General features: G+C 37.1%; 1 protein-coding gene across 1 annotated transcript; it reads left to right on the forward strand.

The window, feature by feature from the left end:
* The first annotated feature begins 4,313 nt into the window (after nucleotides 1-4,313).
* On the forward strand, nucleotides 4,314-4,895 carry LOC149194732 (RING-H2 finger protein ATL8-like). The gene has a single exon (XM_089407774.1). It carries the CDS (start codon nucleotides 4,314-4,316, stop codon nucleotides 4,893-4,895), a length of 582 nt encoding a protein of 193 aa, XP_089263900.1.
* Nucleotides 4,896-12,473: the final 7,578 nt, after the last annotated feature.

Raw genomic sequence — 12,473 nt, forward strand, 5'->3', positions numbered from 1 at the left:
CTAAATAAATTATCAACATGCATTTACACTTTATAATAATTTAAAATTTAAATAAATCATCAACCTGCATTTAGGCTTTATAATAATTTAAAATTTAAATAAATGATCAACCTGCATTTAGGCTTTATAATAATTTAAAGCTTAAAATAAGAAAAAATAAAGCATTAATTAATTGTGTCAAGTGATTAAGAAGAGAAATTGGTATCCTCCCACCAATATTTAAGCATCACTTATAATATATTAATCTTTATGAATAAATTGTTAATGAAGTTTTTTTATAAAACATGAGAAATATATCACAATCATTTATATATTAAATAATGAGATGAAAAACCACAAGAGAGAGACTTCAACATCTTCTAAGTTAAACCCCTTTATTACATAGTATTACTGGTTAATAATCTCCATTCTTCATCACCGGAAAAAATAAAAAAACTTATCAAAACCAAAATTAAGAAAAAAAATCATTTACAATCAAAATTAAATAGAATACTCATAATAAAATTTAATTTCGAGGTGAAATCCAAATCTGTTTTTTCTATATATTATGAACATCACTAATCAAGTTTGCTTTCTCTAAATATTATGAACGTCACTATTATATGCAAAGGTTTGTGTACGTGTGTATACATATTACAATTGAGTGAACACGTTATTGCATATATCAAAATCGATTGGACATGTTTTTTTAAGTGGGAGGGGTTAGTTTTTTTTGAAGTATTATGGGTTTTTTTTTTTTTTACATATTGATATATTGGTACATATGCGTGTCAGAATAGTCTGATCGTAGTCACATCGAAACAAACACTGGAGGCTCCAAGGAACAAATACGCTGCAGCGTCTGCAGCTCCGCAGGAATCGAACTACGACCGGGGGCATGTAAACCAAGCAGCCCGACCAATACATCATACACTCGCGTGCAATCTTAGTGCAGCTATTATATAATTTAAGATCGTCAACAGTGGAGAGTAGAAAATTGTTGATGTATAATAAAAGAGCCCTTCATACTTATATATTTACGCCGTAAGGCGTTCCCTCTGAGAAAGACATCCCTAAAATGTGACGTGTGCGATTCTGAGCCATTGATTCTATGTGTTAGACGATTGGGATGTTTTCTGCCGTCGATTTAATCTGTTTTTTTCCATAAAATGATTTAATCTGTTTTTTTCCACCAGCTGGAAGACAGAGAGGGAAGATCTGGCAATGGGCCATAAAATGCAGGCCTCGTGGCGATGAGACTCTTCGCAGTGACTGAACCAAAACTCTTCGCATTCACTGAACCGAAACGTGTCTTCGGAGTGATGAAACGTGTCTTTCTTCTTGGTTTCGTGTCTTTCTTCCTGCATGAGGGCCGCGTATAGCCAGCGTTGCAAAATTCTTAGCGGTCAGTGTTTCTTTGGGATAGAAGCATTGTATCTTGCTTCATTTTCTATGCTGTGTGACTTCTGCTACATTTCTCCTGGCTTTATTTTTGTTCGTGCAAGCAAACTGACTCACTGGGTTGCCGGAGAATTCAAGGTTTGTGAAGTAACTGTATCCATTTCCAATTTTGGTGTGATCAAGCTCAATTTTAGCAATATGCACAGTGGCGCTGCCCCTGCATAGTTTGTTCATCTCTTTGCCAGCAAGGCCCTGGACGACCTGCAGCCGGTGCGGCAGGCGGAGGTCGGGATGCTGCTGAAGTCGATTCTGGACCATGAGCGGCAAGGAAAGACTGTTAACCTCGGGGAGCTGCTCAACATCTGCACTGCCAACGTTCTCGGGCAGATTATGTTGAGCAGGCGCGTGTTCGACTCACAGGGGTCGACCGCGGGTGAATTCAGGGAAATGGTGGTGGAGCAAATGGAATTGGCCGGGAGGTTTATTATTGGCGACTTAGTGCCGTCTTTGGTTTGGATGGATCTGCAGGGATTGCAGCGAAAGATGAAAAAACTGCACAACAGGTTCGATGAGTTCTTCAGCAGGATGATAAAGGAGCACGAGACTTCGTCGTGTAATGGAGGAGACAGGGCCGATTTTCTGAGTGTGCTTTGGAATCTTAGAAATGATGCAGATGGTGAAGGAGGGAAGCTTACGGATGCCGATATCAAGGCCCTTTTGCTAGTGAGTCTTATTAAATTGTTTAACAAAAAATTTGCAATTTTCCATTCTGTTTTCTTTGCTCAGATTTTATGCTGAGAGAATTTTCTGGATTAAACTGTCAGGATATTTATATTCTGTATCACTTCTCACGTGGGAAAAAAAAAGCCTCCACGAAGTTTGATCGACAAGATTAAGATTCTTTCAATATAAACTACTGTTTGAAATCTGTACTCCTCAAATTTTATGTTTCTTTCTATCCTTTTTTCCAAAAATTTTGGGTAAGATTTTATTGTTTTCTTCAGCTTTTCTCCCATGATTTTCCTGAAGTACTATCTTCTGATCCCCTTCGAATGTTGATGGTGTTGTCTGGAATTGGAAATGCAATACAATGAGCCAGTTTGTGGAATGTGAAGATTGTTTTTTAAAGAAATCTGATTATGGTTTGAATTATTATTTTTATTTTGGAAATGGATTTATCGCCATTAAAAGTTTTTGGCATCTTAAATTAAGAAGTTTGACATTTGTAATTTGAAAATTCTAAAATTCTCATTTGATTTTATCACAATTTTGTCTGAATTTTTATTGTTTTCCAAGAAAATGTTTTGCTTCCTTAGACTATTCTATTGGGAATGGGTTGCTTGGATGGTAAATTTCTCACTGGAATTGGGTGAATTTCTGGGTGGAATCTGGATTTTTTTTTCAAGAAACCTCATTCCCAAAGTGTTTGAATCAATTTTTTGATGCTTGAACATATAACGATAACTGGGAGCATCCAAAAAAAGGATAGAAAAAATTATAAAATGAGAAATTTTTTATTTTTCAATTTTATTATTGTTTTAGAAGATTGAAAAGCTAAAAAAATAGAGAAAAAGAGAATTTGTGAAGTGGGTTAAGATTTATTTTCTAAATATGTTTAAAATATGTATTTATTTATTAGATAAAAATTTTAGAAAATGAAATTTTGAAACTAAATAATCTGATTAGGTTTAAGTTTTGAAAAGCAAAGACTTTTGAGAAGAAAAAGGAAGTATGGTTTTTTTTTTTTAATTATATATTTAAAACTATTATATTATTTAAAATTATTAGAAATTATGCAAAATTTAAAATGAATGGAAAAAAATTAATTAAACACATTTATATATCCCACTATTTAAAATGTGTACTATCGATTTTTTTCCAAATTAAAAACCTTTCATTGGAATTTTTATCATTCCAGCTTATCCAATTTGAATTATGATAAATTAAGTTCCAAATTAAGAACCTTTCATTGGAATGAATGTGTACTATCTATTTTTTTTCAAATTAAAAACCTTTCATTCGAATTTTTATCATTCCAGCTTATCCAATTTGAATTCTGATAAATTAAGTTCCAAATTAAAAACCTTTCATTCGAATTTTAAAACCTTTCATTCAAATTTTTATCTTTCCAGCTTATCCAATTTGAATTCTGATCAATTAAGTTCCAAATTAAAAACTTTTCATTGGAATTTTTATCATTCCAGCTTATCAAATTTGAATTCTGATAAGTTAATTAATTTAATTGATAGCTGTAACCAGAATTTCTATTAATTTTTTACGCCGTAAGGCGTTCCCTCTGAGAAAAACATCCCTAAAATGTGACGTGTGCTATTCTGAGCCATTGATTCTATGTGTTAGACGATTGGGATGTTTTCTGCCATCGATTTAATGTGTTTTTTTCCATAAAATGATTTAATCTGTTTTTTTCCACCAGCTGGAAGACAGAGAGGGAAGATCTGGCAATGGGCCATGAAACGCAGGCCTCGTGGCGATGAGACTCTTCGCAGTGACTGAACCGAAACTCTTCGCATTCACTGAACCGAAACGTGTCTTCGCAGTGATGAAACGTGTCTTTCTTCTTGGTTTCGTGTCTTTCTTCCTGCCTGAGGGCCGCGTATAGCCAGCGTTGCAAAATTCTTAGCGGTCAGTGTTTCTTTGGGATAGAAGCATTGTATCTTGCTTCATTTTCTATGCTGTGTGACTTCTGCTACATTTCTCCTGGCTTTATTTTTGTTCGTGCAAGCAAACTGACTCACTGGGTTGCCGGAGAATTCAAGGTTTGTGAAGTAACTGTATCCATTTCCAATTTTGGTGTGATCAAGCTCAATTTTAGCAATATGCACAGTGGCGCTGCCCCTGCATAGTTTGTTCATGCAAGGAGATTGTCCCAAAATCGGAGAACATTGCAATCATTGCCTCCTATCGTCCCCTTAATGGAGAAGCCAGACGAATTGACGCAGTTTTCATCGGCAACCAATGCAGGTTTCGACTCAGGCTTAGCCATGACCCTAGCGGCCTTGCTCTTCTCCATCCTATGCACGTTGGGGGTAGCCGTCGTTCTACGCCGTAGTAGACTTTGGCAAGTGGTGTCCGAGCCATCCCTTGAAGCCAGTGTCGAAAGAGGTGAAGCTGGTATCAAGAAAATGCATCTAACAGCACTGCCAGCATCGGTTTACAGTACAAGCTCCCCACTGGGAACCCTGGATTGCCCTATTTGCTTCGCAGAATTCATGGAAGGAGAAAGTGTGCGAGTATTACCAGAATGCCGCCACACTTTCCACGCGGATTGTATAGGCGCATGGCTCATTTCCAAACCCTCGTGTCCTTCACATAGACAATCTCTGCTTTATGTGGGGCTGAAGAAACCAGCAGAGGTGGCTTCGCCTGCTGCTGAGGCGGGCGAAAGCGCCGGAATGGATTGTAGAGAAAGAAACGAGTTCGTTACAATAAATGTTTTTCTTGAGACGTTCCACAGCTCTGCCAACTGCACAACAATGACAGTTTCTTCATCTTAGGAATTCATTGACCTGGAAACAGATGATGACCTGGAAATTTGGGTCAAGTTAGAGCGCAACATCACTAAGCCATCCCTTGGAATGGCCAGTGTGCAAAGTTGGAAGGGCAGGTAGCACTATTTAAGATCAAGGGATGCGAGAATGGTACAGAATTGAACGCAATGAATGATTTCCTATATTACCATGTAACAATTTTAGAAAGTTCCGCCTGATAGGTTTAGAATACGTCAAATTTTCATTGAAGGGTTCCATTATCTTTCTATTGGATCAACGACTTCCGCCTTATCGGTTCACAACATGTCAAAATTTTCACTGAACGGTTCTTTTTTTTCGCAATCCATCACTGCTCATTTATATTGTAAAAACCAACAAAAGAGAGTATACAATAATTACTCCCAAAGTGATGGTTGGGATTGCATAATTATATGGAGGAAACTTTAACTTCTTGCTCCCATGAAATGGGAAAGAGGGCATAGTATTCAGATGAGCTGGAACTTCTAGATAAAAGAAATCAGATCCTTCCTTCTCTTGATATCGTTTTGCACACCTTTAGATTAGTCATCCATTGGTGATTCACCAACATTCATTTTAACTAATTCCAGGAGCTTACTTCTCATTGAATAAAAAAAGTACAGTTTGGGCATAGTCTTGTACTATAAGCCTTGATCATTGTAAAAGTGGCATCTCTGTTTAGCTGGGAATTTTTTTTGTTTATTTAATTGGCTAATACCAATGATTCTATTTGCAATTTTGAGACAATAGAGGAGAGTTATGTTCGCCTTCCCATTCCAACCCCCTCAAAGTGCTTACTATCACTAAGTTAATTGTGTGCACACATCAAATACCAATGACTTATAATTCTTGCCACGACTGCAATTAATAGACTATTGTTCTTCAACATCACAAGCTGGTTGGAATTCACATCAAGTACAGGCTTTGAATTGCACATTTCAACAATCAATAAATTGTCTTTCTCCCACAAATTGAACTGATTTACTTCCTCTGTAGCAGGTGACTGAACAACACGTCTAGAAATGGTCCTTGTCAAGGTCATTATCACCGATAGAGATATTTTGACAAAGGAAATTTGACACTGCAGAAGTCATCGCAAATTGGCAAACATTTCGTCCATTCTACAATCCTTGGCATCAACACCGCACACTATCTGATATTGAATCTGCCACAAATGATACCTCAACTATACATGAAACCAATCCAACAGACACCATGGAAATAAATGAATGGGAATTACTTTCCCAATTATACCCTACAAATGAGCTTCTCATAAATGACCTTGACATGCTTGGTCTTCGTGGCATTGATGACACCCATAACTGGAATCATACCACTATCCCATTCGATCTACAAAATAGTGCAATACAATTCATTGAGAATAGCCGCTCCATCCACCGCATTCTTCAAACAAATCAACATATCCTGCCGACCCTTACTACATTGTCTCCAATGCAAAGAAAAACTCTAAATATTATTTCTAATCATTTTGCTAGGAAGGATTATTTACCCGCTCTCAGAATGATAATACAAGGCACTGTTGGTACGGGAAAATCCCTCCTTATTAATTGCATCAAAGATATGCTCATACGCCTTGCAAGCCTGGAACCTTCGCCGATCATGCTCCTTGCCCCTACAGGGGTTGCTGCCTTCAACATACAAGCATCGACAATCCATTCTGCTTTGCACCTTCCTATAAAGGATCTTATGCCCTTAGAAGGTAATGCTCTTGCAAAATTCCAAGAAGAACTCAGGCATATAAGATACATACTAATCGATGAAATGAGCTTCATTGGGCCAAAGCTTCTCCGCCATATTGATGAACGTCTTCGCGAGGCATTTCCCCACCAAAGAAACACTCCTTTCGATGGTTGTTCCATAATATTGGTTGGTGATCTCGGTCAGATACCACCCGTCAAAGACATACCTCTATATGCAGGGACGAGCCACAGAAGCACACTATGGAACACCTTCAACACAGTCATCACATTAGACACAATATTTCGTCAACAAGGCGACGACATCGCACAGGTTACTTTCAGGAACATTCTCCAGAACATTAGAGATGCACATCCAACAATCGACGACTACAACATACTCATGTCGCGCATAGATTCCTTTTTATCAGAAGAAGAAATATGTTCATTCCATGATTCCATGCATCTATTTCCAACAAATGCTCAAACAATGGTCCATAATAAGCAAATGAAGAAATCTATAAACACTCCTATCGCACGGTCCATTGTTGAAGATGACAACACATATTCCAATATTTCCTCTGAAGACGAGCAACTTGAGCGAATTGTATTACTATGCAATGGCGAAAAAGTTATGTTGACTTCCAACCTTTGGGTTTCAGCCCGACTTGTTAATGGTTCCCTCGGAAAAATTGTAACCATCTTTTACAAAGATTCAACTGCACCACCCCAAATTCCAACATTTGTTGTCGTAGATTTCCCCAAATACATTGGGCCTCCTTGGGATGAAAGAAACCCCACTCACTTGCCTATTCCAGCAGTAAAAATAAATGGTCGTACACAAATTCCACTGAAGATGGCTTGGGCTTTAACCATACATAAATCTCAAGGTATGACACTTCCAAAAGAAACAATTGACATTGGAAAAACAGAACGTCAAGGTCTCACATTCACAACTATTTCAAGAGTGCCTTCTCTACAAGATCTTCGGATTAACCCTGCATTCAGTTTCGATCATTACAGTAAAATGAAGGACAACAAAAACATTGCTCGCAGAAAACACGTCAAAGAAATTCTCCGTTCAATGCCGCCCCCAGATAATCTGCTCCAACCCATACTTTGACTTCACCAAAAGGTTTCCTCCATTTATTTACCTCATTTTATTTCATAACATACTTTTCATATCTTTCAACAACAACCAACTTTAATCAATATTAGTAAATAAGCAAATATTTGAATGTCTTTATATTATCTGTACATCTCATTCTAACATTTTCTTTCTTTTGCAATAGGCCACATGGACTCAGGAATAACATACTTGCACAACTACAAGTCGCCTGGCAAGCAAAAAAACTGCATCTCCAGCTACGCATTAACCTCCAATTGTGTTCAATATGTCGTTATTCACCATGCATCTTCCACTAACAATATATAAATCCCCATAGCAAAGGTAACTTCATTTCCATTCATTCCAGATTCATTTTAACACAGCTCACCTGCAAAGTATTACTAGTAAATTTCCGCAACTGATTTACATATTGCTAATTTTAACTAAATAACATTTTGCAGGTCCATTACTGCTTCTTCAGGTCTTCGCTACCTCCACCATTTTTTCATACAACTTCAAATATGGAATGACAAGCATAGTGTTCTTTAGACTATTATATTCCTTCTCGAACCTCTTTTGTTACAATTCACTGTTTGTATTTTCCATTTCAAACTTGAAAAAGGATGTTTCGAACCTCTTTTGTTACAATTCACTGTTTGTATTTTCCATTTCAAACTTGAAAAAGGATGTTTCAAGATCAAATACCGTTTTCATGGTTTGTTTCCTCACAACTATTTGTGTTTTCCATTTCAAACTTTAAAAAGGATGTTACAATACACTATTTGTATTTTCTATTTCAAACTTAAAAAAGGATGTTACAATACACTATTTGTATTTTCCATTTCACACTTAAAAAATGATGTTTCAACATCAAATACCATTTTCATAGTTTATGTCTTCACAACTATTTCTGTTTTCCATTTCAAACTTAAGAAGGGATGTTTCAAGATCAATACCATTTTGATAGTTTATGTCCTCACAACCAATTCATTGTCAATGGGTTTTAACATATTTTGTTGACAAAGTCAATTGATTTTAACGAATATAATACATGTTTTCAATATATCTTCATATTAATTTAATTTCCCATTTGAATAATGATTTCTTAACTAACCCTTTCCAAATCAATATGGCTTCCCTGTTGTTGTTTGCATATTAATTTAATTTCCCATTTGAATATTGATTTCTTAAATAGCCCTTTCCAAATCAATATGGTTGCCCGGTTGTTGTTCACATGGATTCATTCATTTATCTTCACCTTTAACTCCACAATTTTTACCAACTACAAACAAAGGTCTCTAAACAAGTTCAATGCATATTTATGGCTACTTTCATTCCATTTCAATGGTTTTTGGCATGGCTTCCTCAAATTAAAACTCGAAATCATCGACCCTTTCTTTCAAAAAAGCCCGCAAAAGCCTATTCACATTTCAATATTCTTCCACACGCTATGCCTTACGGCGTCTTCTTTGCAACATTGGGTGCAAATGCTAGTCCAAAAGTATGGCTAGATGTCATTTTTATATACATAATACATTGTTATATACATGAAAACTAAAATTTATTGAATAAGTTAGTGCAAACAATGTAATAATATACGCCCTAAGAGTACATCAAGGAGTACTCCATAGAAAATTGAGAGACTTCATTTGCCAAGGAAATTGATGAAGTCATGTATAATAATACAATGCCTTGGCTTTTATAAAGAAATTCTAATTATGAAAAGACAAAATATAAAATATGCAACAAAGGTTTAATGATAATTATATTTTATATGGTATCGCATGATTATATGTTGTGGGTGGCTAAAAGTTTTCATTTTTCTCTAGAAAATAGCGTGGGGTAGAGTGTTAACATGGGATCGATTACGATCAAAGGATTTGAAGGTCCATCCATATGTGTGGTATGTTCACAAGAGGAAGAGACAATAAATTATCTCTTTATCTCTTGCGTATATTCTCAGAGTATATTGCATTTTTTTCGTGATTTGTTTAATTGTGATATGTCGAACACAACATATGTCTTTGTTCAACACAAAGTTTTGACAGCCATGGCTATTTCGGACCGAAAACTCATTTTAGGTTTTTTGATATGGAACCTATGGAAGGAAAGAAACCAAAGGGTTTTTGAAGGGAATGATAGATACCCTCATATACGGTCGGAAATAATCGGTTCCAATATCAATTAAACTATGTTGGCAAACCTGCTTGAACTACGAGATGGTGCTATGGAAGTGGAACTATTAACGGTTTTAACAAAACTACAATTAGACATCAACAAAATAGTTCCTTAAATTATTAATCATAGAGTAGGATCAACGAGCAACGACATCCTTACACTTCTGCGTCCTTGTGCTTATTTCGGTTACTGATTCGTTGAATATTCAACAATCAGACGAACATGATCACAGTCAAATAATTGACCGCACCTTTATTGATCTGATTGCTGAATATTCGGTGAATTGGAAATCAAGATAAGGATGCCCCTTCTGCCTCAATCCTTTTTTCTATTAAGTTTTGACGGTGCTTCAAAAGGAAACCCGAGAGAAGCTGGTTTTGGAGAAATTCTACTTAATGAACACCTGATGCCAATTCACATCAATGCTTTATCCTGTGGGGAAACAACAAATAATTAAGCCGAGTTTTGTGTCTTTGGAGAAAGGCCTTCAAAGTACAATACGAAGAGGGATTCATTTACTAGAGGTCCATGGGGACTCTCAAATATCGATCAATATGGTGAAAAAATTCCTCCTAGATCATGCACCAAATAAACTTATCAACAATTGGCATTTACAGTAGGCTACACAAAATATAAAGAAGTTGTTGGAAGCTTTTGATTATGTCATCCTAGTACATACTCAACGTGAGGGTAACATGGTGGCAGATTGTCTCGCTACATGGGGCAGCAGTGAAAGGGATTTAGTAGTAAACGAGGAATGGTGCAATAGGAAACCACACCATACTCCACAGGAAATGCACCTCTGGCTAGATCAAGATAGAACCAAGGGTACCCATATGCCCCCCAGTGGGGGTGATGTCGCTGCATACAAGTCTCGGAAAACTTCGACAGTTGGATCTCACCCGATACCCTTTTTCATTGCCCATAATTGACATGCATTGATAACGTTTGGAAAGGTTGGAGGTGGTCGTTGGAGGGCGTGTCCATGCCTCCACTTGACACTCTCCTTGCAATGCGTGGCAAGGAATTAAGTTACACAAGGTGTCCGTAGGTGGGGAAGGTGACCGCATTCATGTCACGGCATAGGGGAATGCTGTATATGTTTCTCCACTTGATCTGACATTCCATCGGACTAAGGTTGCAGATATGGAAACACAGACAGAGATGGGGTGATTGGTTAAGACCAGGATCCCCTCTAATAGACAAATACAAAGTATTAATGACTCCATCATTCCCTGCATTGGGATGGAGAATCTCAGGAAGCAAGAAAATTGTTGAATTTTTCAGAGCATCGAACCTCACCATGAATTTGTGCTCCTTTTAATTGAGTGTGGTTAGTTATTTTAACATTTTGGTTGTCTGTAAGCGCAGGGTTGCAGACTCGCCCTAAGGACTCAAGGTGGTGAGCTAAGGTTCAATCTCGTTCTAGGTTTGTGTTGGCTATCCCTGGATCATTCTCTACCTACATTTACGTGTGCTCCTCACTGTATTGTTGTTCACGAGGGCGCTTTAAGCTACATCTTTCTGGTTATTTGTTGGTCGTATCTGGAATGTATCATCGTTTATTTTTGTTTTGGTACTTATTGTCTCTAAGTGAACATATAGGCAAATTTGAAGTCGGTGGGTTTTCTAATTATTGGTCTCTACAATATCGTACAGTTAGTGGTTATTGCTCCCATAGTCTACAGGGTATCAGTGTTGGTCACAAATGTACTTTGTTTATTTCTTACATACGTCCTCCTCTGGTCCATCTCTCGAGTTGGTGGATATTTTACCCTCTGTGGACGTTAAAACTGTCGAGCCATTTGGTATTTCCTTCACCTGTCATGTGTTGTTTACAAGAGTCTAGTATAGTGGCACCTTTTCGGTTTGGTTTTAAAGACTTGTCAACCTCTATCATCCAATTGAAAATTTGGATGTTAAACAATTTTTTTTCTTTCAATTACTAGGGTCTTTGTTCATTGTGTCTCCTATTGCGTCTTGGCTTTAATGTGGAGTAGGTACATAGACGAAATCAATTTTAGTTTCACTCATAACGGGGTTCTTTGATTCAAAATCGTTGGTGTTCGGTCTATAGAGGAATTTAGTAAGGTCAATCACTTATCCAAGTCCGTGATCTATGTTACTTCTCTTTGCAGGTTCACCTTGTATATGGCTCCATGTCAACGAATGATTAGTCAACGAGGTGACATGCCAAGGGAATCTGCTTGCAAGCAACGTTACCTCTTTGTTTGGGAGTCAACATCAAATTTCTTTGACTTGGTGCCTTTCGAATTTCGAAAGGAAATTCACACTCTTGAGGCACAAGAATTTGGGGAACGTTGGTATCATTCGAATTCAAAAGTTGTATGTAGGGGAAATACAAATTGGGTTCCTGATCCAGGTAAATGGAGGAAGAGATGACTCTATTTCCTTCACTCAATTGCAACTCACAAGCAAGTGGTGAATCTCCTACACATGGTAATACGTGACAAGCAAGTAGAAAATTATAAGTTGTTTGTTGGACAGGAAGCTATAAAGAGGATTCTCCAAGACATCCATTATGATATGAATGACGTCGTAAGGAGGCTCAACAAAATGGAA

The sequence above is a fragment of the Pinus tabuliformis genome, chromosome 2_2 (genome assembly GCF_031772625.1).
Source record: "Pinus tabuliformis cultivar Carrire ecotype Pingquan chromosome 2_2, CPIR1, whole genome shotgun sequence".
Lineage (NCBI taxonomy): Eukaryota > Viridiplantae > Streptophyta > Pinopsida > Pinales > Pinaceae > Pinus > Pinus tabuliformis.